At 42.6% G+C, this 24972-nt stretch overlaps 2 protein-coding genes and 1 long non-coding RNA gene across 12 annotated transcripts in view; 1 reads left to right on the top strand and 2 right to left on the bottom strand.

Moving 5' to 3' along the window:
* The window catches only part of mgat4b (alpha-1,3-mannosyl-glycoprotein 4-beta-N-acetylglucosaminyltransferase B), a 31867-nt gene that overhangs the window by 5836 nt on the left and 1059 nt on the right, over window positions 1–24972 (bottom strand). For both annotated transcript variants that reach the window (XM_052074079.1, XM_052074918.1), the window contains exons 2-9: window positions 5795–5974; window positions 5467–5610; window positions 5000–5133; window positions 4049–4095; window positions 3584–3697; window positions 2723–2798; window positions 2523–2637; window positions 1716–1846 (exon numbers count right to left, since the gene is read on the bottom strand). In XM_052074079.1, the coding sequence (XP_051930039.1) occupies window positions 1716–1846; window positions 2523–2637; window positions 2723–2798; window positions 3584–3697; window positions 4049–4095; window positions 5000–5133; window positions 5467–5610; window positions 5795–5974 (941 nt within the window). The remainder of the gene's footprint in view (window positions 1–1715; window positions 1847–2522; window positions 2638–2722; window positions 2799–3583; window positions 3698–4048; window positions 4096–4999; window positions 5134–5466; window positions 5611–5794; window positions 5975–24972) is intronic.
* Window positions 9107–16471, bottom strand: LOC127607230 (cell surface glycoprotein 1-like). Of its 6 annotated transcripts, XM_052075755.1 has the most exons (10): window positions 15131–15256; window positions 14684–14755; window positions 12890–12961; window positions 12437–12514; window positions 11990–12061; window positions 11543–11614; window positions 10640–10711; window positions 10193–10264; window positions 9739–9816; window positions 9107–9363 (listed from the first exon to the last, which is right to left on the bottom strand). In XM_052075755.1, exons 1-10 carry the CDS (start codon window positions 15209–15211, stop codon window positions 9310–9312), a joined length of 723 nt encoding a protein of 240 aa, XP_051931715.1. In that variant the 5' UTR covers window positions 15212–15256; the 3' UTR covers window positions 9107–9309. The 6 variants fall into 6 exon arrangements, 3 of the variants coding, with proteins under 3 accessions (XP_051931715.1, XP_051932549.1, XP_051933319.1); XM_052076589.1 differs by lacking the exon at window positions 10640–10711; XM_052077359.1 differs by lacking the exons at window positions 10640–10711; window positions 11990–12061.
* Window positions 9362–15049, top strand: LOC127609447 (uncharacterized). 4 transcript variants are annotated; one of them, XR_007964876.1, is made up of 3 exons: window positions 9362–9608; window positions 12307–13206; window positions 14101–15049. It is a non-coding gene; the product is annotated as an uncharacterized LOC127609447 (long non-coding RNA). The 4 variants fall into 4 exon arrangements; XR_007964701.1 differs by having other exon boundaries at window positions 12307–12713; window positions 14055–14610; XR_007964749.1 differs by lacking the exon at window positions 9362–9608 and adding an exon at window positions 10262–10509 and having other exon boundaries at window positions 12307–12713; window positions 14055–15049.

The following is a 24972-nucleotide window of genomic DNA, read 5'->3' as shown; positions in this document are numbered from 1 at the left end:
CCCGACTATGTTTTGGCTTCTAAGATTGTTCTATAGGATGATACTTTTATATGAGGTCAGTTCATAGTGGAGGGCGGCCCGGTAGTCCAGTGGTTAGCACGTCGGCTTCACAGTGCAGAGGTACCGGGTTCGATTCCAGCTCCGGCCTCCCTGTGTGGAGTTTGCATGTTCTCCCCGGGCCTGCGTGGGTTTTCTCCGGGTGCTCCGGTTTCCTCCCACATTCCAAAAATATGCATGGCAGGCTGATTGAACACTCTAAATTGTCCCTAGGTGTGAGTGTGAGCGTGGATGGTTGTTCGTCTATGTGTGCCCTGCGATTGGCTGGCAACCGATTCAGGGTGTCCCCCGCCTACTGCCCGGAGACAGCTGGGATGGGCTCCAGCACCCCCCGCGACCCTAGTGAGGATCAAGCGGTACGGAAGATGAATGAATGAATGAGTTCATAGTGGATTTGAATTGATGATCTGGTCCAAATGAGTCACTGAGCGCCAAAAATCTGAGACACGAAATGTGTTCAATATTTGGGACCAAAAATCTTCACATGTCTGGGGAAAGCCAACGGTACTCGAGCCATTTCACGTGAACACAATGTCGCCAAACAACGAAGCACCCGACTGACCAAGAAGGAAGCGTTGGTGAATAAAACCAATCTTTAAGCATGTGTGTACCAAATCCTTATGTGTGTACCAGGGCTTACTTGAATCGAACTGAAAATGACAGCAAACCATTTGTGTTTACAGGTGTACCAAAAAGTTTTTAAAAAAATTGTATATTAGTTTCACGGAAATCCAAATGAATCCAGCAGAACCCGCGGCAAAGGAGGACAAATGGAGTGGATGTCATACAAAGTTGTACGGAGACGATCGCCAGACATACAGTAATCCCTCGTTGATCGCGGTTAATGGGGACCAAAACCACCAGCGATAAACGAAAATCTGCGAAGTAGTGACCAATAAACATAGAAAAAAATAATAATTCTGCGAGTCCGTGAGAAGCTACAAAACAATAGCGAGTCATATGGAGCAATATATACAGTACTGTACTCCATGTACAGGTATATATATATTTTTTTATATGAATAGGTTTGAAAAAATCCGCGATGCAGTGAAGCCGCGATAAACGAACCGTGAAATACAGAGGGATCCCTGTAGTAGCTTATTCTAAAGGGAAACACTGTGACAGAAAACTCCATCCTCGGATGTGTGGAACGCCTTAATTTTCCTTACAGGTGGACAGAACGTGTTTGCTTGGCTTGTCTTTGAGTCATTTTGCGAGACACCCTTGAAGAGGCTACAATGTGCTAGCTTGATGTTTGCGCATCAAAACAACATGTGCGCCATAAACCCTAGCGACACTCGAGCCAATTTTCATTTGAGCTCTTTCTGAATTTCAGCCATGTCAGGTATTTATTTCACATACAGAAATAGCTTTTCAACAGACCCTTCACACATTCAAGTGAAGACAGTAGAGGAGAACAAATTAATCTTTCAAGCCATTCGGCTGCTAGCTCACTTGCTATAAGTGTTAATTATGGCTGCTGGTCTGTGTTCCTTCCAAAAAAATAAAAAATAGACCTCATATAACTACCCCATTTGTCATGTTGTCTTTGCCAGATGACATGGAAGAGTTTTCCTCTACCCGTGGAAAGCTTTTTTGGCACGTGGGAAAATGTGTGAGGTCAAGGTGAGGAGGTTTTGAATAATCGGGGGACTGACCGCGTCCTTTTCCGGGTTGCAGACTTTCACCCACATGATGTGGTCCAGTAGCCAGTCGATGGGTTTGTCCTTGTAGAACATCAACATGAACTCCACGATCAGAGACAAGTCGGAAGACTTGAACATCTTACCTGCGCGCGTGCAAATTTACAGAGTCAGTGTCCCGCTGGCATTGTTCCATATGAATATATATTACATCTGCATATCTCCATATGCATTAACGTATATCATCAATACACATGCCTACACATCTCTCTCTTTCTCTCTCTCTCTCACTACATCAGAATTGTCAATATTAATTGATCTATCGACAAATCTCGATTGTCAAATGAATGGACAACTATTTGAACAATCGAATAAAAGTTCAGAACCATTGTTTAACCTTAAAATTGTCCAAATCCTTTGATTTCAGCCTCTCAACAGTTATGATTCGGATTTCTGAGCTTGCTGATTATCTTTTGCGTTAAACAAAATAATACATTTACAAACAAATCTGTTAGTACTTTGGAAAAAAAGCCCCAACCAGTTACTGAATCTGCTTCAAACCCTTCAATCCGTTCCTTGATTGTGGTAAAGTTGTTTGTTTTATCATATTAGCAGTACCAAATAAACAACATCCATCCATCCATTATCCGAGCTGCTTATCTTCAAGAGGATTGAGGGCGTGCCGGAACCTATCCCAGCAGTCTTCTAGCAGTCGGCAGGGTACACCCTGAACTGGCTGTGGCGTCAGTTGAGCTTCATTAATTTTTGACGCGGGTATGTGGATTGATGATTACTGCTGCCAATTTCTTGATCAAGACTTACCGATGAAGCCGAGCTGCGAGAATTCCAGGATCATCCATTCCTCGGAAGGTTGCTGCAAGGCAAAGTTCTTCATGGTGCTCAAGTAGGTGGGCCGCGCTACAATGTCGTCCTCCAGCTGATACACACACACACACACGGGCGGAAGTGAGGGTGCATCCGCGGGTGTCCGTGTGTATGTGTGTGTGAGTATACGTGTGTACCTGCACATAGTAGGTTCCTTTGGAGCGCGCGTACATCATGAGGAAACAGTAGTCGAGATTCTGCTTGGTGCGCCACCTGTTCCACAAAACGTCACGTAAGGTGTACTGCTGTCGCTTTGACACCCAGCCATATGACATCAAAGGAGGGAAATAAATCGTCTTTTATGATCACCTGAAGATCACGAAAAACAACAACTGAAAAGAAGTCCAAAAGGGTCACGTGATCATGTCATGTGATGTCACCGTGCGGCAATGGTTTCATCTTTTAGAGCAACATTACTTCATTGCTTCATGCCGTCCTGCCTTTGCTTTCCCTTAATCCTTCCACGCTTCCTTACTCATTTAATTCCACTCTTGTCTTGGTTCCTTCTCTTTCCTCTCCTTACTTCATTCATCCCTTGCCTTACTCTTTTATTTTCTTGCTCTTTCTTTCTTTCCTTTTTCATTTCTTGCTTTCGTCTCTCGCCCTCTTTTTTCTTCCTTCCATCACTTCTCATTTCCTTTTCCTCCATCCTTCCCTTCTTCCTTTTCTCTTCCCTTCATTCCCTGTTGCTTCTTACGACATTTCCATTCACATCAAGTTGTCATTCTATTTCACAATTTGTGTCTCTAAAAAGTCCAAGTGGACTCAATTTCGATGGCAACAATCGATTCAAAGGGAATTCAAATCGCATTCCAAGTGGATTAAAATTGGATTCAAAGTGGATTAACAGCAGAATCCACAGGTGGAATACATTGGATACAAAGTGGTTTGGAATCGCATGAAAACTGCATCGCAAGTGGATGCAGTGCAGAGACGGCAGCTTCTCATCAAAACAAACCAACGAGCTTGACAGAGCTTTGTGCTTGGCCGCAGCCCACCTGACTCTCTCCTTCGGGTCTCCAAAAGATTCGCGCAGGTGTGAGAAGTCCGGATAGAAGTTGACCGACGGCGAGACCACTTCCAACAGGCCCGACCGGATCTCTGACGGGAAACTGACACAGAGGATTGAATCGTCTTTGCTGGTCAAAAGAACCTCGAGGGAACGTTTGAGGAAAAACAGGAGGAGAGTTTTGGACGAGCAAGATGACGAGCTGGATGGACAGTGAGGAAGATGTGGCCTGATGGACACGCAGAGAGATGAAGCAGGAAAGGACACGCACATTGACAAATTTACACACATCACACATTGAAACACACGCACACCACTGACGCAAAGACACACGCATGCACACACGCGCACACACACACACACACACACACATGCACTCTGAGATGAAAGAGCAGACAGGATGTGAAGGAGTTTGTTGCCATGGTAACAACATCCCATCATGCAGACCACTCACAGGAGCTTCAGGTTGTCTGCCACGCTCACGGCGTACTGATGGTCTGCCTGCGAGGACACACACACACACACACATTTAAGAAGGGTCGCCCACAATGCATTGGGACACGTGCATGCACACACACACAGTAACTCTCTCACAATGGTCAGTAAAAAGTTGTAAAAAGATTTCATAAGGAGCAAGCGCATGTGTCGTTGATTAAGGGCAGCAGCGACTGCGGTGCCAGCAATGGGGGCGCGAAACTGCAAGCTCCACCCCTTTGGGCTGTCCAGTACACCAAAACAACCGGCGGTGACTCAGCTGCATGACCTTAGTGTGACCTCAAAAACTGGATCCCGCCCAAGTCACAGGACTGCTCACTTCCTGATTGGCTGAACAGGAGGTGGAAATGAAGATGTCATCAACTTGTTTTTCAAGGCTGAGATTGTGTGCGAGTGTTCGAGTGCGTGTGTGTGCGCGTGCGTGTGTGTGTGTGTGTGTATGTGGTAGAGAGAAAAAGGATTGTGTCCGGTGGTTTGGTTTATTAGCTAAAGGAAGAAAAAAAAGCCGCCAAAAGGGTCACATGACCATGTCACATGGTGTCATCATATGACAAATGAAAATCCCAGAAACCCGACAACAATAACTTCTTTGTCAACATAACTTCCTTCCCTCTTTCTTTGCTCTTTTCTCCATTTCCTTGCATCTTCATCTGCTTCCTTCCTTCCTTCCTTCCTTCCTTCCTTCCTTCCTTCCTTCCTTCCTATTCTCTCTTTCATAGCCTGATTCCTAGTTACGTTCCTTCCTTCTCTTTTTTGGTTCCTTTCTCCTATTCTTAGCATTAACACATCCACTAAATACGGACATTAACACTCCGTGTGTGTTGGTTCATTAGCCAAATAATTGACCTTTACAAAGTATGCACGCAAGCTCACGCCCGCGCAGACACAGGCGCCGCTGTGGTGAGCTGACCTCGGCGATCAGGACGACGATGACGCAGTCGTCCATCTCTGCGGCGCTGAGTTGTGACATCAGAGAGTTGAGCGTGTCCGTCAAGTAGGAGTGGACCTCCCGCTTCACGCTAGGAACGCCCATTACTATGGAAACTGTGCTCGTGCGCGCGCACACACACAAACACAGACACAAACAACAAGGTGACTCGATACATTCAATAATGCAACAGAATCAAAATACACAGGCTACAGTATATTGGTTAACTGTTTTTAATTAGTTTCAAGACACTCCTCGTTTTCTGTGGAGAAAGGACGTGCCTTCCTTAACGCAACATGAGCACACCGACAGGCAGATGGATAGACTGAGGGACTTCCTCACCAGCTTGGACACACACGCACACGCACACACACACACACACACACACACACACACACACACACACACACACACACACAAACGCTGTCACAACAGAAGGCTTAACGGACCTCCGGTGCGTCCCTGTCCCACGTGGATGGCGGGTTGAAGGCTATCTTCTCTGTTGATGAGGTGAGGAAGATGATGGAGGACAGAGGGAAGCTGAAGGTAATTCTTGCTGATGCTCACATTCCACAACTTCATCCTGGTTTCCTCTGGAAATTATATTAACCAGCGACCAGTTAAATGTTTGTCTATAGATTTCCTGTCATCGGTCAGCGACCCCGCCTCCTCGGCCAAAGTCAGCTGGGGGGCAGCCCCAGTTGACCTTTGACCCCAATGAGGAAAAGCACTATCGAAAATGGTCATGAGGAAGTGAGATTGTGTGACTTTCCATACCGGAGAGGCTGCTCCAGGTTCTGTTGATGTCCCTGAGCGCTTGCTTCTCGGCGATGGCCCGCTTGATCTCATCCAGGACCAGGTTGAGCTCTTTGGAACGGCGCAGGTTTTCCTGCTCGGCCGAGTGCAGGCGCTCCCTCAAGGCCAGGAATTCCCGCTGGTAGATGTCCACCACATCTCCTAATTGAGCCACACAACATGAACAACATGTCAAGTCAAGTCCCAAATCATAAATAGGGTACCGTGTCCATGTCTCTGGTGCCGGACATAGCATCAGCCTGAAAGACTGCAACATGGACAACAACATGGTCATGATCATGGTCGAGAATATACCCCAGACGATAGATCAGGACAGAGACTTAAGTATGGACTAGAATACAAACTACGCCATAGACGCATACAACCCAATATCGACAAGAATGTAGAACAGACTATGGACGATAACTGTGTCAGACCATAGTCAAATACCAGACCAGGCCCAGAACATCAACTACACCATGGACCAAAACTTAGACGTGATTATGGACTAAAATATATGCCAGAGAGCACTCAAAAAAGTCATCATTGGTCGCCCATGATTCAAATTTTTTCAACTGATGACACTTTCTCCTCTTGTCCATGAAGTAAAGAAACCACCACATTTTCATCATATGTATGTTTTATATAACAATATTCAAAAGACATTTTTAACCACTGTGTGAACAAGAATACACACAAGGCCAAAAGCCAAGATCATTAATCAAAAATTTAACTAGACTATGCATGAGAGCATTGTCAGACCGTAGCCAAGACTATGGGCCAGAACATATGGAAGACCATAGAACAAAGATCAGCACCTGAGCATTGATCAGAACACACGATCGACCAGAAAGACTACAGAATAGACAGATCCCAACATAACCAAGAACATAGACAAGAATTTAAGGAAGGATATGACCCAGGACCCTGCTCGACAATAGGAAAAAGACCAGACCAGGAACCACAACATTGGGACCAGAACATCAGCCAGATCATGAGCCAAAATGTAGATTTGACCATGAATCAGGACGACAGACCAGACTATGGATCTGGCTATACACAAGTAAAAAACAAGTGGGCCCCAACATAGCCAAGACCCTGTGGCAGGATGTAGACGAGAGTATCCGCCAAACCTATGCTAGAACATAGATCTAAACAAAGCTGTAGACCATAACATTTACCAGACTTTAGGTCAGAATCTAGCCAAATTCATAGACGCATAGACTTGGAAATAGTCCAGATCATGGACCAGAACATTGACCATACCAGGGACCAAAAGATAGCCTGACTTTGGACCAGACAATACACCAGACTATGAAACAGAATATAGACAAATCATAAAACAGATAGACTTAAACGTTGCCGTGTTCATAGACCTAAATAGGGATGAAAACATAGGACAGAACACAGAGCAGACCATGGACCAGACTTTTTGCAGTTGTCAGTAGTACAAAATAAACAAGAATGTGACATATACTAACATCTGTTTTGCCATGTGGATTAAAGTGAATACACTGAGTTGACATGACAGTCCATTTATGAGGATAAGTGCAATTAGTGGATTACATGATATTTACTATGCACAGTATGGACTGAATGTATGTGAGTAAGTGGTCCTAACATGAGAATCTTATAAGCAGGTTTCATGTCATCAAATATCAAGAAAAAAATGATTCCAGAAAAGGCAAACGTTGTTAAATAGGACCATGAAAGAGCAAAGCATCAAAAATATTGCACATGCTCTAATGCAGAGATCTGCAATCAAAATTTGGACAGGTCTGGTTGCAAGGTTTGCTCATGGCAAAAGTCAGTCATAGCTCACACAGACACTCACACACACACACACATACGTGTTTTGGTGCATTTTCAGGACGTCCGTTTGTTCACCCGACATATGGGTACATGCCTTTCCTGTGGTCCTACAGGCTCCAAAAAAATATGGTAACCATGAAAAAAAATCAGGAAGACAGCCATCTACTCAGATTTTGGCTAGGACGTAATTTTTTTTTGATTTATGACAAAACTACTACATATGAGGACATTGACAGGTTTTTGTGTATTATGGAGACAGTCACCTCAAACACACTACCATTTCATGTTTTTGTGAATTTTGAGCCCCCTGGATACACATCATTTTCAAGTATATATGACTTATGAAGACCAGCTAAGAGTAAAGTGTGTATTTTTAAATTGACTCATGTTACATAACAACAGTATATGTTAGGCACATGTGTCCAATTGTCATGCTCGGGCATGGTGAGAACTCTACAAAGGAAGGATGCCCAGATTCAAACATTCAAATATCAATTGCTGAACTGTGAGGCGAATGTGCCAAACAGTCGTTATACCCGTCATCCCTCAAATATTCACATTAATAATACAAGATAGTAAAATAAGCTGTGAAGAAGAAGAGACGGTTAAATATGTGGTCAGTCCACTTTCTTATTTTTTAATTGCTGACAATATGAAATTATGAACACAGAAAACATGCCACCTCCTCTCCATGACACAAAGCACTGCAATAGATGAGGGTTGTTTGAACTGAAGAAGATTATGTCAAAATGTGAATACTGCGATGAAGAATTTTTAATGAATCTGGCCATATATTGTGCCATGTGTGTAGCAACTTCTTTAGCTACCGTTAGACAAAAGCAACTTTTCAAAAAGTATTGAAATTCTTGAAATAGGATGAATTCAAATGTTTTAGGGTTTTTCCGAAATATCACCTCAAACCTAATAAGCCTATCTTTTGTGAGAAGTTTGTATATCGTACGTACGTTTATATACAGCAGGAGTGTCCAAGGTCGGTCCTCAAGGGCCGCTGTCTTTTTGTTTTCCAGCTCTCCCAGGATGTTCTAATGCTGCATCAGAGCTGACTGATGAACTGATCATCTGAAACAGGTGTGATGCAGCCGGGAGGGCTGGAAAACAGGCACGACAGTGGCCCTCCAGGCCCAGATCGGGACATGCCTGATATACAGTATAATTTACATGTTCATACATCTTCAAGGATTTTCCAAATTGCTCTTGAAGATCATGAAACAACAAACGTGAAACACAGTATCCAACAACAAATATGAAATCCATAATTGACCATCCCACCCTAAATGCACCATTGCTATTGCTTTAGTTAACTTGAACTGAAATGTACCCAGACGTGCTCGCATTTCAATGGACTAGCCATTCATTTCCCTTTTTAATGCAGTTATATCCTGTTGTGGATGTAGTTTTTGATGGACACCCAGCCTCTGTCGTTCAGAGCTGCTGGCTCTGCGTGGAGACAGGACTCACAGCTCGTTTTACCTGAAACTTTATGGCTTGTTATGAAATCAAACATATGTCGCTCAACAGCCTTCACTTCATAATCTGTCCACGTGCGTCTCTTATTCCCACCTGTAAAAGAAGGCATTATTTATTAAAAATGGAAAAATAAAATAATCAAAATAAGATATTCCAGGAAATAATGAGAATTTTGAAAATTTGAGAATTTTGAGAATTTATCTCTCATTCCATTCATGGTCTCCAGAGGGTTCAGTCAGGTCACTTGGTGTCTGGAACATAACATTACGGTGTCAAAATATTCAGCATTCTTCATTCTGACCAGTTAAGAAATGAATAAACATTAATTATCATTGAACATTGCTCACGGGAGAGTTTGGGATGAATATACCACACTATAGAAAGTTAACACTGTTCAGTTCTGTGGAACAGCAATATGGGGACATTCGAACACAGGCTCTCCAGAGTTAGGTTAAGACAAAAGTCATGTCACCTGAAACACACTCAGGTTTTTCAGGTCTGAAGAAATATGAGGACATGACGACTGAAACCATGGAGAGTCCATGTTTCTGATTTATAACTTCTCCTGTGTTTGTCAAAGAAAGCTGAAAACTCAAACCTAGTATATAATGATAAGACGTAGTAACCTGTTGTAAGGAAGAAGTGGATCTTCCACTCCTTTCTTGATCTTCAAAAGGTTTCATCAGGATCGGAACACTTGGTGTCTGCAACATAGCCACAGTGCAGTGTCAGAAATATTCAAATTTATTCATCCTGATTAGTTAATAAATGAATAAACATTGTTATTCATTGAACATCGCTCACAGGAGGGTTTGGGATTAATATAAGACACTATAGAAAGTTAACACTGTTCAGCTCTGTGTAACAGCAATATGGGGACATTCGAACACAGGCTCTCCAGAGTTAAGTCCAGACAAAAATCATATCACCTGAAACACACTCCGGTTTTTCAGGTCTAAAGAAATATGAGGACATGACGACTGAAATCATGGAGAGTCCATGTTTCTGATTTATAACTTCTTCTGTGTTTGTCAAAGAAAGCTGAAAACTCAAACCTAGTATATCATGACAAGTAGTAACCTGTTGTAAGGATGAAGTGTATCTATCATTCCATTCATGGTCTCCAGAGGGTTCAGTCAGGTCACTTGGTGTCTGCAACATAACATTACGGTGTCAACATATTCAGCATTCTTCATTCTGACCAGTTAAGAAATGAATAAATATTAATTATCATTGAACATTGCTCACGGGAGAGTTTGGGATGAATATACCACACTATAGAAAGTTAACACTGTTCAGTTCTGTGGAACAGCAATATGGGGACATTCGAACACAGGCTCTCCAGAGTTAGGTTAAGACAAAAGTCATGTCACCTGAAACACACTCAGGTTTTTCAGGTCTGAAGAAATATGAGGACATGACGACTGAAATCATGGAGAGTCTATGTTTCTGACTTATAACTTCTCCTGTGTTTGTCAAAGAAAGCTGAAAACTCAAACCTAGTATATCATGATAAGAAGTAGTAACCTGTTGTAAGAATGAAGTGGATCTCTCACTCCATTCATGGTCTCCAGAGGGTTCAGTCAGGTCACTTGGTGTCTGCAACATAACATCACGGTGTCAAAATATTCAGCATTCTTCATTCTGACCAGTTAAGAAATGAATAAATATTAATTATCATTGAACATTGCTCACGGGAGAGTTTGGGATGAATATACCACACTATAGAAAGTTAACACTGTTCAGTTCTGTGGAACAGCAATATGGGGACATTCGAACACAGGCTCTCCAGAGTTAGGTTAAGACAAAAGTCATGTCACCTGAAACACACTCAGGTTTTTCAGGTCTCAAGAAATATGAGGACATGACGACTGAAATCATGGAGAGTCTTTGTTTCTGACTTATAACTTCTCCTGTATTTGTCAAAGAAAGCTGAAAACTCAAACCTAGTATATCATGATAAGAAGTAGTAACCTGTTGTAATGATGAAGTGGATCTCTCACTCCATTCTTGGTTTCCAGAGGGTTCAGTCAGGTACCTGTCACTTGATGTCTGCAACATAACAACATTACGGTGTCAAAAGTTTCAGCATTCTTCATTCTGACCAGTTAAGAAATGAATACATATTAATTATCATTGAACATTGCTCACGGGAGAGTTTGGGATGAATATACCACACTATAGAAAGTTAACACTGTTCAGTTCTGTGGAACAGCAATATGGGGACATTCGAACACAGGCTTTCCAGAGTTAGGTTAAGACAAAAGTCATGTCACCTGAAACACACTCAGGTTTTTCAGGTCTGAAGAAATATGAGGACATGACGACTGAAATCATGGAGAGTCTATGTTTCTGATTTAGAACTTCTCCTGTGTTTGTCAAAGAAAGCTGAAAACTCAAACCTAGTATATCATGATAAGAAGTAGTAACCTGTTGTAAGGATGAAGTGGATCTCTCACTCCATTCATGGTCTCCAGAGGGTTCAGTCAGGTCACTTGGTGTCTGCAACATAACATTACGGTGTCAAAATATTCAGCATTCTTCATTCTGACCAGTTAAGAAATGAATAAATATTAATTATCATTGAACATTGCTCACAGGAGAGTTTGGGAATAATGTACCACACTATAGAAAGTTAACACTGTTCTGCTCTGTGGAACAGCAATATGGGGACATTTAGACACAGCCTCTCCAGAGTTCGGTTAAGACAAAAGTCATGTCACCTGAAACACACTCAGGTTTTTCAGGTCTAAAGAAATATGAGGACATGACGACTGAAATCATGGAGAGTCCATGTTTCTGATTTAGAACTTCTCCTGTGTTTGTCAAAGAAAGCTGAAAACTCAAACCTAGTATATCATGATAAGAAGTAGTAACCTGTTGTAAGGATGAAGTGGATCTCTCACTCCATTCATGGTCTCCAGAGGGTTCAGTCAGGTCACTTGGTGTCTGCAACATAACATTACGGTGTCAAAATATTCAGCATTCTTCATTCTGACCAGTTAAGAAATGAATAAATATTAATTATCATTGAACATTGCTCACAGGAGAGTTTGGGAATAATGTACCACACTATAGAAAGTTAACACTGTTCTGCTCTGTGGAACAGCAATATGGGGACATTTAGACACAGCCTCTCCAGAGTTAGGTTAAGACAAAAGTCATGTCACCTGAAACACACTCAGGTTTTTCAGGTCTAAAGAAATATGAGGACATGACGACTGAAATCATGGAGAGTCCATGTTTCTGATTTATAACTTCTCCTGTGTTTGTCAAAGAAAGCTGAAAACTCAAACCTAGTATATCATGATAAGAAGTAGTAACCTGTTGTAAGGATGAAGTGGATCTCTCACTCCATTCTTGGTTTCCAGAGGGTTCAGTCAGGTACCTGTCACTTGATGTCTGCAACATAACATTACGGTGTCAAAAGTTTCAGCATTCTTCATTCTGACCAGTTAAGAAATGAATAAACATTATTTCTCATTGAACATTGCCCACAGGAGAGTTTGAGAATAATGTACCACACTATAGTAAGTTAACACTGTTCAGCTCTGAGTAACAGCAATATGGGGACATTCGAACACAGGCTCTCCAGAGTTAGGTTAAGACAAAAGTCATGACACCTGAAACACACTCAGGTTTTTCAGGTCTAAAGAAATATGAGGACATGACGACTGAAATCATGGAGAGTCCATGTTTCTGATTTATAACTTCTCCTGTGTTTGTCAAAGAAAGCTGAAAACTCAAACCTAGTATATCATGATAAGAAGTAGTAACCTGTTGTAAGGATGAAGTGGATCTCTCACTCCATTCATGGTCTCCAGAGGGTTCAGTCAGGTCACTTGGTGTCTGCAACATAACATTACGGTGTCAAAATATTCAGCATTCTTCATTTTGACCAGTTAAGAAATGAATAAATATTAATTATCATTGAACATTGCTCACGGGAGAGTTTGGGATGAATATACCACACTATAGAAAGTTAACACTGTTCAGTTCTGTGGAATAGCAATATGGGGACATTCGAACACAGGCTCTCCAGAGTTAGGTTAAGACAAAAGTCATGTCACCTGAAACACACTCAGGTTTTTCAGGTCTCAAGAAATATGAGGACATGACGACTGAAATCATGGAGAGTCTATGTTTCTGACTTATAACTTCTCCTGTGTTTGTCAAAGAAAGCTGAAAACTCAAACCTAGTATATCATGATAAGAAGTAGTAACCTGTTGTAAGAATGAAGTGGATATCTCACTCCATTCATGGTCTCCAGAGGGTTCAGTCAGGTCACTTGGTGTCTGCAACATAACATTACGGTGTCAAAATATTCAGCATTCTTCATTCTGACCAGTTAAGAAATGAATAAATATTAATTATCATTGAACATTGCTCACGGGAGAGTTTGGGATGAATATACCACACTATAGAAAGTTAACACTGTTCAGTTCTGTGGAACAGCAATATGGGGACATTCGAACACAGGCTCTCCAGAGTTAGGTTAAGACAAAAGTCATGTCACCTGAAACACACTCAGGTTTTTCAGGTCTCAAGAAATATGAGGACATGACGACTGAAATCATGGAGAGTCTATGTTTCTGACTTATAACTTCTCCTGTATTTGTCAAAGAAAGCTGAAAACTCAAACCTAGTATATCATGATAAGAAGTAGTAACCTGTTGTAAGAATGAAGTGGATCTCTCACTCCATTCATGGTCTCCAGAGGGTTCAGTCAGGTCACTTGGTGTCTGCAACATAACATTACGGTGTCAAAATATTCAGCATTCTTCATTCTGACCAGTTAAGAAATGAATAAATATTAATTATCATTGAACATTGCTCACAGGAGAGTTTGGGAATAATGTACCACACTATAGAAAGTTAACACTGTTCTGCTCTGTGGAACAGCAATATGGGGACATTTAGACACAGCCTCTCCAGAGTTAGGTTAAGACAAAAGTCATGTCACCTGAAACACACTCAGGTTTTTCAGGTCTAAAGAAATATGAGGACATGACGACTGAAATCATGGAGAGTCCATGTTTCTGATTTATAACTTCTCCTGTGTTTGTCAAAGAAAGCTGAAAACTCAAACCTAGTATATCATGATAAGAAGTAGTAACCTGTTGTAAGGATGAAGTGGATCTCTCACTCCATTCTTGGTTTCCAGAGGGTTCAGTCAGGTACCTGTCACTTGATGTCTGCAACATAACATTACGGTGTCAAAAGTTTCAGCATTCTTCATTCTGACCAGTTAAGAAATGAATAAATATTAATTATCATTGAACATTGCTCACGGGAGAGTTTGGGATGAATATACCACACTATAGAAAGTTAACACTGTTCAGTTCTGTGGAACAGCAATATGGGGACATTCGAACACAGGCTCTCCAGAGTTAGGTTAAGACAAAAGTCATGTCACCTGAAACACACTCAGGTTTTTCAGGTCTCAAGAAATATGAGGACATGACGACTGAAATCATGGAGAGTCTATGTTTCTGACTTATAACTTCTCCTGTGTTTGTCAAAGAAAGCTGAAAACTCAAACCTAGTATATCATGATAAGAAGTAGTAACCTGTTGTAAGAATGAAGTGGATATCTCACTCCATTCATGGTCTCCAGAGGGTTCAGTCAGGTCACTTGGTGTCTGCAACATAACATTACGGTGTCAAAATATTCAGCATTCTTCATTCTGACCAGTTAAGAAATGAATAAATATTAATTATCATTGAACATTGCTCACGGGAGAGTTTGGGATGAATATACCACACTATAGAAAGTTAACACTGTTCAGTTCTGTGGAACAGCAATATGGGGACATTCGAACACAGGCTCTCCAGAGTTAGGTTAAGACAAAAGTCATGTCACCTGAAACACACTCAGGTTTTTCAGGTCTCAAGAAATATGAGGACATGACGACTGAAATCATGGAGAGTCTATGTTTCTGACTTATAACTTCTCCTGTATTTGTCAAAGAAAGCTGAAAACTCAAACCTAGTATATCATGATAAGAAGTAGTAACCTGTTGTAAGAATGAAGTGGATCTCTCACTCCATTCATGGTCTCCAGAGGGTTCAGTCAGGTCACTTGGTGTCTGCAACATAACATTACGGTGTCAAAATATTCAGCATTCTTCATTCTGACCAGTTAAGAAATGAATAAATATTAATTATCATTGAACAGGGCGGCCCGGTAGTCCAGTGGTTAGCACGTCGGCTTCACAGTGCAGAGGTACCGGGTTCGATTCCAGCTCCGGCCTCCCTGTGTGGAGTTTGCATGTTCTCCCCGGCCCTGCGTGGGTTTTCTCCGGGTGCTCCGGTTTCCTCCCACATTCCAAAAACATGCATGGCAGGCTTATTGGACGCTCTAAATTGTCCCTAGGTGTGAGTGTGGGTGTGGATGGTTGTTCGTCTCTGTGTGCCCTGCGATTGGCTGGCAACTGATCCAGGGTGTCCCCCGCCTACTGCCCGAAGACGGCTGGGATAGGCTCCAGCACCCCCCGCGACCCTAGTGAGGATTAAGCGGTTCAGAAAATGGATGGATGGATGGATATCATTGAACATTGCTCACGGGAGAGTTTGGGATGAATATACCACACTATAGAAAGTTAACACTGTTCAGTTCTGTGGAACCGCAATATGGGGACATTCGAACACAGGCTCTCCAGAGTTAGGTTAAGACAAAAGTCATGTCACCTGAAACACACTCAGGTTTTTCAGGTCTCAAGAAATATGAGGACATGACGACTGAAATCATGGAGAGTCCATGTTTCTGATTTATAACTTCTCCTGTGTTTGTCAAAGAAAGCTGAAAACTCAAACCTAGTATATCATGATAAGAAGTAGTAACCTGTTGTAAGGATGAAGTGGACCTCTCACTCCCTTCTTGGTCTCCAGAAGGTTCAGTCAAGATCCCGTCACTTGGTGTCTGCAACATAACACCATTACGGTGCCATTACGGGACATTCGAACACAGGCTCTCCAGTGTTAGGTCCAGACAAAAGTCATTTCACCTGATCACACTCAGGTTTTTCAGCAACATTACAGTATCAGAAATATTCTAAAAAGTATTCTACAGTAACTGGGAAGTATGAGGGCATGACTGAAATCATGAAAATCAACATTATAGCAACCATAGAGTGTCAGAAATATGTCGTAGTTACATGACTTTTGAATAAATTAAACTTCATACACAGCACAAGCCGGCTCTTTATGGTAGTTACCACTGTACAGCTCTTATAGCTAACAATTTCAGGACAACAGACATGACTGAGTTCAAATAATAAAGACAACACCCGAAACATACTCTTTCAGACTAAAACAATGTAATGACTGAAAAATAATTCCGGTGACCATTCGTTGTTTTCAACTAAGTAAAGACTTTTGATGGGCAGTACAAATTGCTGATAAAAATGTGGATTTGTCAAACAGCTACCACAGCCTTCTTCAATCAGGTGAAATAAGCATTATGAAACAAGTTTAAAGGCATCTAATTTTCCTCGACTATTACGGATGGTATGCGTTTTTATGAATTGTGATATTTGGTGAAGCACAATATTTTAACAGAAGCCGAATAATTTCTATTTCTATTTTTTCATTCCAAGATATTCCTAGTTCTACATGGCAATACAATATTCTCAATAATTGAATGATAATGGCTGCTAAACATTTTCTTCAAAAGTACTTCAATTATTTTTGCTCCAATATGATCAATGGCATAAAAAATATGCTGTTTATTGTGACATTTTTGGGGTAAATACAATGTACGAATAAAATCTGTCACTGTGACAGGCTTTGGTTGCAGCTCTTGTCATGTGCTTGCGGTAGCCATAAGAATTAGATAGCAGGTAGATTGATAGCATACCTTTATAATCATTGATCCACTGGGCTTTCAAACAAGGCTTGTTGACTCCAGATAAAAGGAGCAGCCTCAGATTCAGGGCTCAGTCTGGTTCTTCTTTGTGACATTATCACCACCAGTAAACATCTACAATGGAAAGTGAGAAGAAGTCAGCCAGACAAGCAAGCACAATATTATGGCAGCACTTATTTTGGCTCAAAAAGTACTGAGCCAAAGGAATATTATTTTCTTCCTCAAAAATACAAAAATTCATTTCATCAAACATTTGCTGGTCAGACTAATAGATTCGGGCAAACCATTTGTCAGGCAGATAACAATGTAAAATTAAAATAGAGTAACACAATATTGTCTTGACCAAATGTACCAACAAAGCTGAATTCTGCTATAATTTCATTGCAAACGTTTGTTTGTTTTTTTCATTGAAACGGTGTACAATTGAATCAGCACAAGAATAAACAGTGTAAATACACCGGGCTTAGCGTAAATGCTAGAAGTGCATGGCCCACTTTCATTAGGCTACCTGTACTAACTAATTTAAATTAACTGCAATCGAATAAAACAAATACTGCACTGAAATAAACATATGGTACCAAAACCAAGTTCCACAGACTGTGTTGTTAAAGATTTAGAAAAGTTTTCCAGAACCTTGCCTGCAGGACATGTCCACATTACTTTTACTGGAAGCTTATTAGCATGCTAACGATCGAGCTAGCTAGCTAGCTAGCTGTCTTATTGAATGATATTACCTTTGGTGGGCACTGTTAAACACGGTTATATTGAACAACTTATATGTTACGGTAAGATAAATGAAAAGGAATTGCTTACCCGATGGTCATCCACGCGTGGTCGTGTTTGAGAGTAGGATTGTCTGGCTGCTTCACATGTTGGATTTTGTGTGACTGCTAATTGATGTGACTTATCAGGACGAGGGCGGGGAAAATGTGTGAGTCAGTCCGAAAAAGATGACATTTGAGGTCCTGCACAATGACGTCACTGAAAGTGTGTTAAAAGTGTGTTAAGTACCGAAGTTGGCCACTAGTTTTCCAAATGAAAAGTGAGTCGAAAGTTAAACACACTTAAACACACAATTTCTGAAAATTGTGCTCTTTCAGGACATCACTTATTTTTGGTGTGGGAGTATCCTCGTGAGCTCTAGAGTAGTGTAGACTGCGTGGAAATATGAGGACGCGAAAAATGTCCTCATTTTTCCACAGGTCCTCATTGTGAAGGTGTGTTATCATGAAATTGTCCTGAGATGTCATGAATACAAACGCACAGACACACACACACACACACACACACACACACACGCACGCACGCACGCACGCACGCACGCACGCACGCACACACACACATCAGGTCATTGTTTCCAAAGGGATGATTGTCATGCCAAAGATTCAAATGTGGTTCCAACATGTGGACAGCAGCCAAGCTGGAAAGGTTTTCAATATTTGCAGCTGACCAACTGGAGTTTTATTACCGTGACCCTCAACACATTTCTGAAGTATTTCGGAAGTGTTCTATGGAATTTAAAAAGCATTGTGTAGCTGGGTGGGACAGCTCATTTCCTCTATGCACCAAGCATCCATTTCCTGTTGCATCAAGCATCCATTTCCAGCGTGGCTGTACTTCCTGTCTATAAGATCATGCTTTCCTGTGTGCCTATGCTCGCGCGCTCGCGCAGTTACATCAACATGGGTTGAGTTGCCGAGTGACCAGTGAGGGGCGGTAGGCAGATCACCAGCATGTCGGCATCTAGGATGGCGGCATAGCATGCCCAGGGCATCAAAGTTCAAGCGTTTGAAGGTGACGGTTGACAGCACTTGACCCTGAAGTGACCTTCCATCTGATTGGTTGATGGAGAGGCGGTTGCCATGGTGACCGCACCTCGATGATGCACGCACGCATACTTGGGGATGCTCGTCTTCAGCAGGTGATTTGAGAATGGGGAAAAAAACCCCAAACAAACAAAAGGGGAGGTCAATTCGTTATTTGTCTAGGTGCCCTGAAATGAGCTGGGGACCAGTCAATATGGAGGGTGTATATGTGGCCTGATATTGTGTGGCGACCACCTCTGCCATTTCTCTAGACAGTTCCTGAGGTTAACTGGCGACCAGTCCATTTCTCCACAGCCACACGGCCCGCTACACAGCTGCCCACCGTTATACTGCACCCCTTGTGTGCCTGCCGTGTGTGTCAAGGCTGTTAAACAGGAAGCGAGCCGAGACGCCGAACAGAGCGTCACTGTTCCAAACGTCTCAAGTCCATGCAGACGCCTGAAGGCCGCCTCAAGCGCCACGCCTGTCACAACCTGCCAGTCACTATATTCCACAACACCTTCTCTCAGAGGGGACGAGACCGGACTGGACTGGACCAGACTGGATCAAAGTGGATTGAATTCAACTCAGCTGGAGTGACATGTGTCTCCAATAAGCGGCGACTAATCAACATTTTCAGTCAGACCTTCGCTGCTTGAAATCTGAGGAATTTTCATTATGGTTGGTTTTTATTTCATTTTGACTTGTATTTCTGTCATTCCGTTCATTTTAATTAGTGTTTAGGGCAGATTTGTTAAGTTTTTATTTGCGTCCATTTTCTTTGAAAGTTTTTTGTTTTAGTTGAGTTTTTATTAGTATTAGTTCCAGTTTTTTGTTTCTAACATATAGAGTATTTGCTGAGTGTAAGATTAAAAAAAAGTCATTAAGTATGATATAGAGTAATAAAGTCAACTACAATTCTCAAATGACTGTTTGACCTTCCTTCTTCTCTCGGGCCAGATGGCAGTCATGTTGTTGAGTTTAATTCCTTACTCCTGAATCACAACAAAATATTTTCTTACACTGGGCTTGAGATGGTGCATTTGTCTCAGGCAGAAATGATTCAGCAATGGTGTCCAAACTGTGACCCAGGGGTCATTTGCAACCCATAAACCAATCCCTAGCAGCCCTTAGCATATAGAAAAATAACTTTCCACGTGACCCGGGTGTTGAAAAAGTGGGCCGGTTTTGACATCTGCCTTCGCAATGCGAATAGCGATTATGAATCCAGCGATGAAGCAAGAGTTCTACTTTTTGCTTTCTACTGCCTCATGAATAAAAATAATTTTGTTTCAGTGGACAAAAATGTCCTCCTCCACTTGCTGCTGTTTACGTCAGGGTCGGATCACGTGAATGAATCATGAAGACCCTCGAGTAAACACTGCTTTAAAAATGGTCATCTTATTACAAATGACTCTTGCTTTGCTTCGGAATGTGGTGATCTGCTCCGGGCAAAGGCCGGCGTGGCTCTATTTTAGCTAGATATGGGCCTACGGCCCGCCTCTAAAAATGGAAAAAGCCTACCGGTAATTCTTAGCACTTTTAACCGAGGTTAAAAATGACCCCCCGCCCTCCCCAAAAACAATTGGACACCCAGGCATTAAATGTATTATTCAAATTCTCCCTAATCAATACAAACGGATGTTGATATCATGGACAGTCATTCCATTTGTGTGTGTGTGTGTTTGTGGGTGTGTGTGTGTGCGCGCGTGTGAGCTTTAACATGGTCATCGATTACTGCGTGTGCACACACTCAAGGGGGTGTCACATTCTCAAGTAAAATGAACCGTTCACCCAGTCTCGTCTGGCTACTCACCAACACACAAACACAAGCGTGTGTGTCACCATCTGGCACACGCACACACACACACACACATACACACAGATGGTTTGTCAGTGGGAGGAAGAGGAGCTGATTTTTCATCTTGAGTTGGTCTCTTCAAGCCGAACAAATGTTTCTTTCGGCATTAGCGGTGTCATCATCACACGCAGAACCAGTAAGTCGCGTTGCTGAGGTGTCATTCAATCACGCTTATAAAGTTGATTTGTTGCCCGTATAAAAGAGGTGAAACCTTCAAGATGAAAGCTGAGCTCTCGTCAAATATTTATCACTCCTTACTCACGCGCACGTACAGTGGGGCGTGTTGGTTAATTTGTGAGTGTGTGCATGCGTGTGTGTGTGTGTCTGTTTGTTGTCATGAGGCATTTATGAGCGTAACAACAAGAATGGATGCAGGAAGCAACAAGTTGTCATAGAAACTGATGAGCCTCCGGAGGACAATTACAACTTTCCATTTAATACTGCACTCACACACACACACACACAACACTACAAAGTGAGTCATTTAATGCAGCAAAACATCCACATAAAACAATCAACGTGTTCAAAACTCTTTCCACGACACACACGTACACCTACACTAAGTTGGTGTGTACATGAACAATGTGGAGCTTTGGTTTTAATGTGGTTATAAGCTGAAGTGTCAGGTCTCTTACAGCCCCTGGATACGGCATCACAACACTGATTATATTTAGATCATGTGAAGAGCCTTTAAATATACTTCAACAAACACACACACACACACACACGCACACAACCTTAAAAAGGACTTTGACTTTTGCACTTCCAGCTCACGTTTGGTGTCAATCACCTCCAGTGGAGTCACATTGCAATTAATCAACAACAAGAACACAAAAGATATAGAAACAAATGTATTGTAGCATTCATGAATTGATGTGTGTCTTTTAGTCGTGTGGCCAACTCAAGTCAGACTCAGTTGCAACGGCTCCATGCTCCTTGCAAGTGTTGCCATTTTGAAATTGGATGTTTGATTGACTTGTCCTTTGCCATACACGACTGAAAAAGGCGACTCTTGCTCTCCTTGCCTGCATGCCAGGACATTACATTCGAGGGACGTCATAACTGAATCTCACTCATCTATATATATTGCGCGTCATCCCGCACGCGGTCTGTCCTTCCGTCCGTCCCTTTTCAAAACGTACCTACTTCACCGTGCCGCTGCGCGCCGCCACTGCGCCGCTCAGGCAGTGGCTCACTACGATCGCGCGAGCATCTTAGCGAAAAAATGTTGTCTACCCACAAGCATTGCAATAAAATTGTTAGTTATTTAGTAGAGCTAAACATCTCTTTATTTTCGCGATAAGCAATGAAGATGAACAAAAAGTTGAACCAAGCAACAACACTTTTGTGGGCCGAAGGCCCACCTTACTAGCCTTCCGCAGGAACTAGCTGATGAGCCGCCCGGAGGGCGGCGAACCAGCTAGTAATTCATATTTTGCCTTGCAACACAAAGAAGAAAACTTGCAGGTGACTGGACAAACTCAGTCGAGATTCCACTGTAGCGTTTGACAACTCAATAGAACAGATTCCTAGGAACGTTGGAGAAAGAAGGTGTTACGTTTTTGGCGTGTGCCGCACTCACGCAATGTTTTTTGCAGCCAGGGAGAGTGGAAAAAAAGCACTTGAGACCAAAGCAAGCAAGCTTGTCTGAACTTGCTGAGCGCACACAAACACACACACCCACACACCTCACCCCAATACTCGCCTCTACCTTCCACAAGCCTGCTAACCCCCCCACCACCACCACCCCCCAGTCAAACACAGTCTGTGTTGTTAACAAGTCAAGCTTACTTTCTTTTTGGAGGGCAGCCACTGAAGGTATAACACAGTACAGCATTGTCAACATCACACACAGACACGCACACACATTGACATTTGAAATGTAAGGCTGCCATACACAAAATACACATATAGTATATTGGCTATGCTGGGAATCATTTACTTATTCCCTATATAAGGATTTTGACTGTATATAATGGACCTCCACCGTTCCATCACTGGAAATCACACTATTAATTGAATCGAGTGAACTCCCACTGTTTGCGGTGGATAGGAACCTGGCTATCTTCTTGTGAATAGCAAATCATCACTTATCATTGATGCCCATCATTATTATTATTATTCTTACACCCCTCACAGGCACAGGGAGAACACGCAAACTCCACACTGGAAGGCCAGAGCAGGAATATCGAACCCTGCACCTCTGCAGTGTGAGGCCGAGGCGCCAGTATTTATACACAACCCCTATGAGGATCAGCGGATCTGAAAATGGATGCATGGATGATATGTGGGGGTTCATTGTACTCCCTAATCATCATGAAGGAGGGATTTTGATATAGTGGGCTATGCTGTTGTCTCTAAAATAGAAACAATCAATGGAATCAGGAGTCTCGGAAATGAGCGAATCCTACGTTTGGAATCATTCATCATTCCCTCCCCATCAAAAGAATGATTACTCAACAACAGTGCAAGTTTGGCTTCTTCAGTGATTTTCTGACTAAACTGAATACGTCAAGCAGGCTTTTTGTAGTCCTTCCTGTGGACAGGAAGAGTAGAGTCGAAATCATTTGAAAGAGCCTTGCCTTTTCCAACCAAATTAGAAAGGCAGCGTAAATGTTTACAGATTGCACTACCCCAACACTGCTTACCATTTTGAAGCTGGCAGCCATCTTGACGTGCCAAGCCATTAGCACGGTGGTGTCGCGACACTCAGGTGTGGAAGTGTCACGTGCTTTTCAAAAAAGTCTTTGTGTCAACGTTCTCGCTCACGTGATGTCATGTCATGCATGGACGCTCGCCAAGAAACACATCTGTCACCACCCGGATGGTATGTGGCACATCCCAAAACAAGCCCACCCCCGTGGAAAAACACGTCCCCTGACATGTTGCGCACATTGGAGCTATCCCAGCCGGAAACATCTGCGTGCAGCAAACACACACACACACACACACACACACACACGCACACGCACACACACACACACACACAATTTCTCTCTCACACGTGTGCACTTACATCCAAATACACTGAAATACACAAACACTCACAGTTGCCTCTCTCTTTTCACACAAATACTCACAAACACAAACACAAACACATTCAAAGATTGACACAAAAATACAATACATTAAAACATTAACACACACACACACATTCTCTCTCACACTCTCTTACAAATACACATTCACAGATAGACATAAATGGGTGCGCACACGCACACACACACACACACACACACACACACACAAAAAACAATGCTCCAGTCTTGCCACCCACAACATGGCCAACTCTCCATTCCAGCTGATGTCACAGCAACGGTGTGAGCTCCCCTCCCCCCAGCCAGTTGCTGTACGAATAACCAAAGTGATCCCTGGAGACGATAGTATTGGTTGCATCTCAATCAAAGCACCAACTGTCACGTGCAGCACCACAAATCAAACGCTTCATCTTTGTTGAGTAGGCACTTGTTGTTCCTCTCTCCACACATTGACGCATTTTGTCCAGTGGAGCAAAACAAGCGCACCCCCTTGCCGCCCTACCGGGCTTTTTAACTTCTCCACTGAGGCAAAAGGAAGAGCTCCTCTGGAACACAGACAATCACACAGATGCTGCAGCAGGCCGGCGCGTGCTGTGGGGCAAACCAAGCGCTTCAATAATGACCTCCAAGGTCATTTCTTGTCCTCAAGTCCGGCATGTACATTACGAAGTGACCGTTGTTCTACTAGTGCGCCTCCGTCATTCTACTATTGTTCTTTACGGAGAGACAGTTGAGAATTGATCTGATTTCGTTGTAGTAAAATGCTTTTTGATTTCAAAAAATGGACAACTTTGGGCTACTAGTAGGACATGTTACGAATGAGGCAATACTGTAAGTGCGCATTTTGAGGCGACTAGTTTGTGACACATGCCAACTAGTGCAACAATAGTACAGTCTAGTAGTTTACACCAGTGCGGTTGAACTGGATTCTAGAAGCCAAAAGTGGCACTAGCGGCGAAAAAAAATATTGTACTATTAAAACAAAGTTGTTCTAGTAGCGGGTGGCCCGGTAGTCCAGTGGTTAGCACGTCGGCTTCACAGTGCAGAGGTACCGGGTTCGATTCCAGCTCCGGCCTCCCTGTGTGGAGCTTGCATGTTCTCCCCGGGCCTGCGTGGGTTTTCTCCGGGTGCTCCGGTTTCCTCCCACATTCCAAAAACATGCGTGGCAGGCTGATTGAAAACTCTAAATTGTCCCTAGGTGTGAGTGTGAGCGTGAATGGTTGTTCGTCTCTGTGTGCCCTGCGATTGGCTGGCAACCGATTCAGGGTGTCCCCCGCCTACTGCCCGA

The sequence above is a fragment of the Hippocampus zosterae genome, chromosome 1, assembly GCF_025434085.1.
Source record: "Hippocampus zosterae strain Florida chromosome 1, ASM2543408v3, whole genome shotgun sequence".
NCBI lineage: Eukaryota > Metazoa > Chordata > Actinopteri > Syngnathiformes > Syngnathidae > Hippocampus > Hippocampus zosterae.
The sequence above is the reverse complement of the archived record's forward strand: the minus strand, read 5'-3'. Positions and strand labels throughout refer to the sequence as shown.

What these genes read in the sequence shown, in the direction of transcription:
- LOC127607230 (XM_052075755.1), bottom strand. Translation starts at nt 15,211, where the DNA reads ATGTTGCAGACACCAAGTGACCTGACTGAACCCTCTGGAGACCATGAA. An exon ending in CCACTTCATTCTTACAACAG is followed by an intron (nt 14,756 to 15,130) that starts GTTACTACTTCT and finishes GTTATGTTGCAG; the next exon opens with ACACCAAGTGACCTGACTGA. An exon ending in CCACTTCATCCTTACAACAG is followed by an intron (nt 12,515 to 12,889) that starts GTTACTACTTCT and finishes GTTATGTTGCAG; the next exon opens with ACATCAAGTGACAGGTACCT.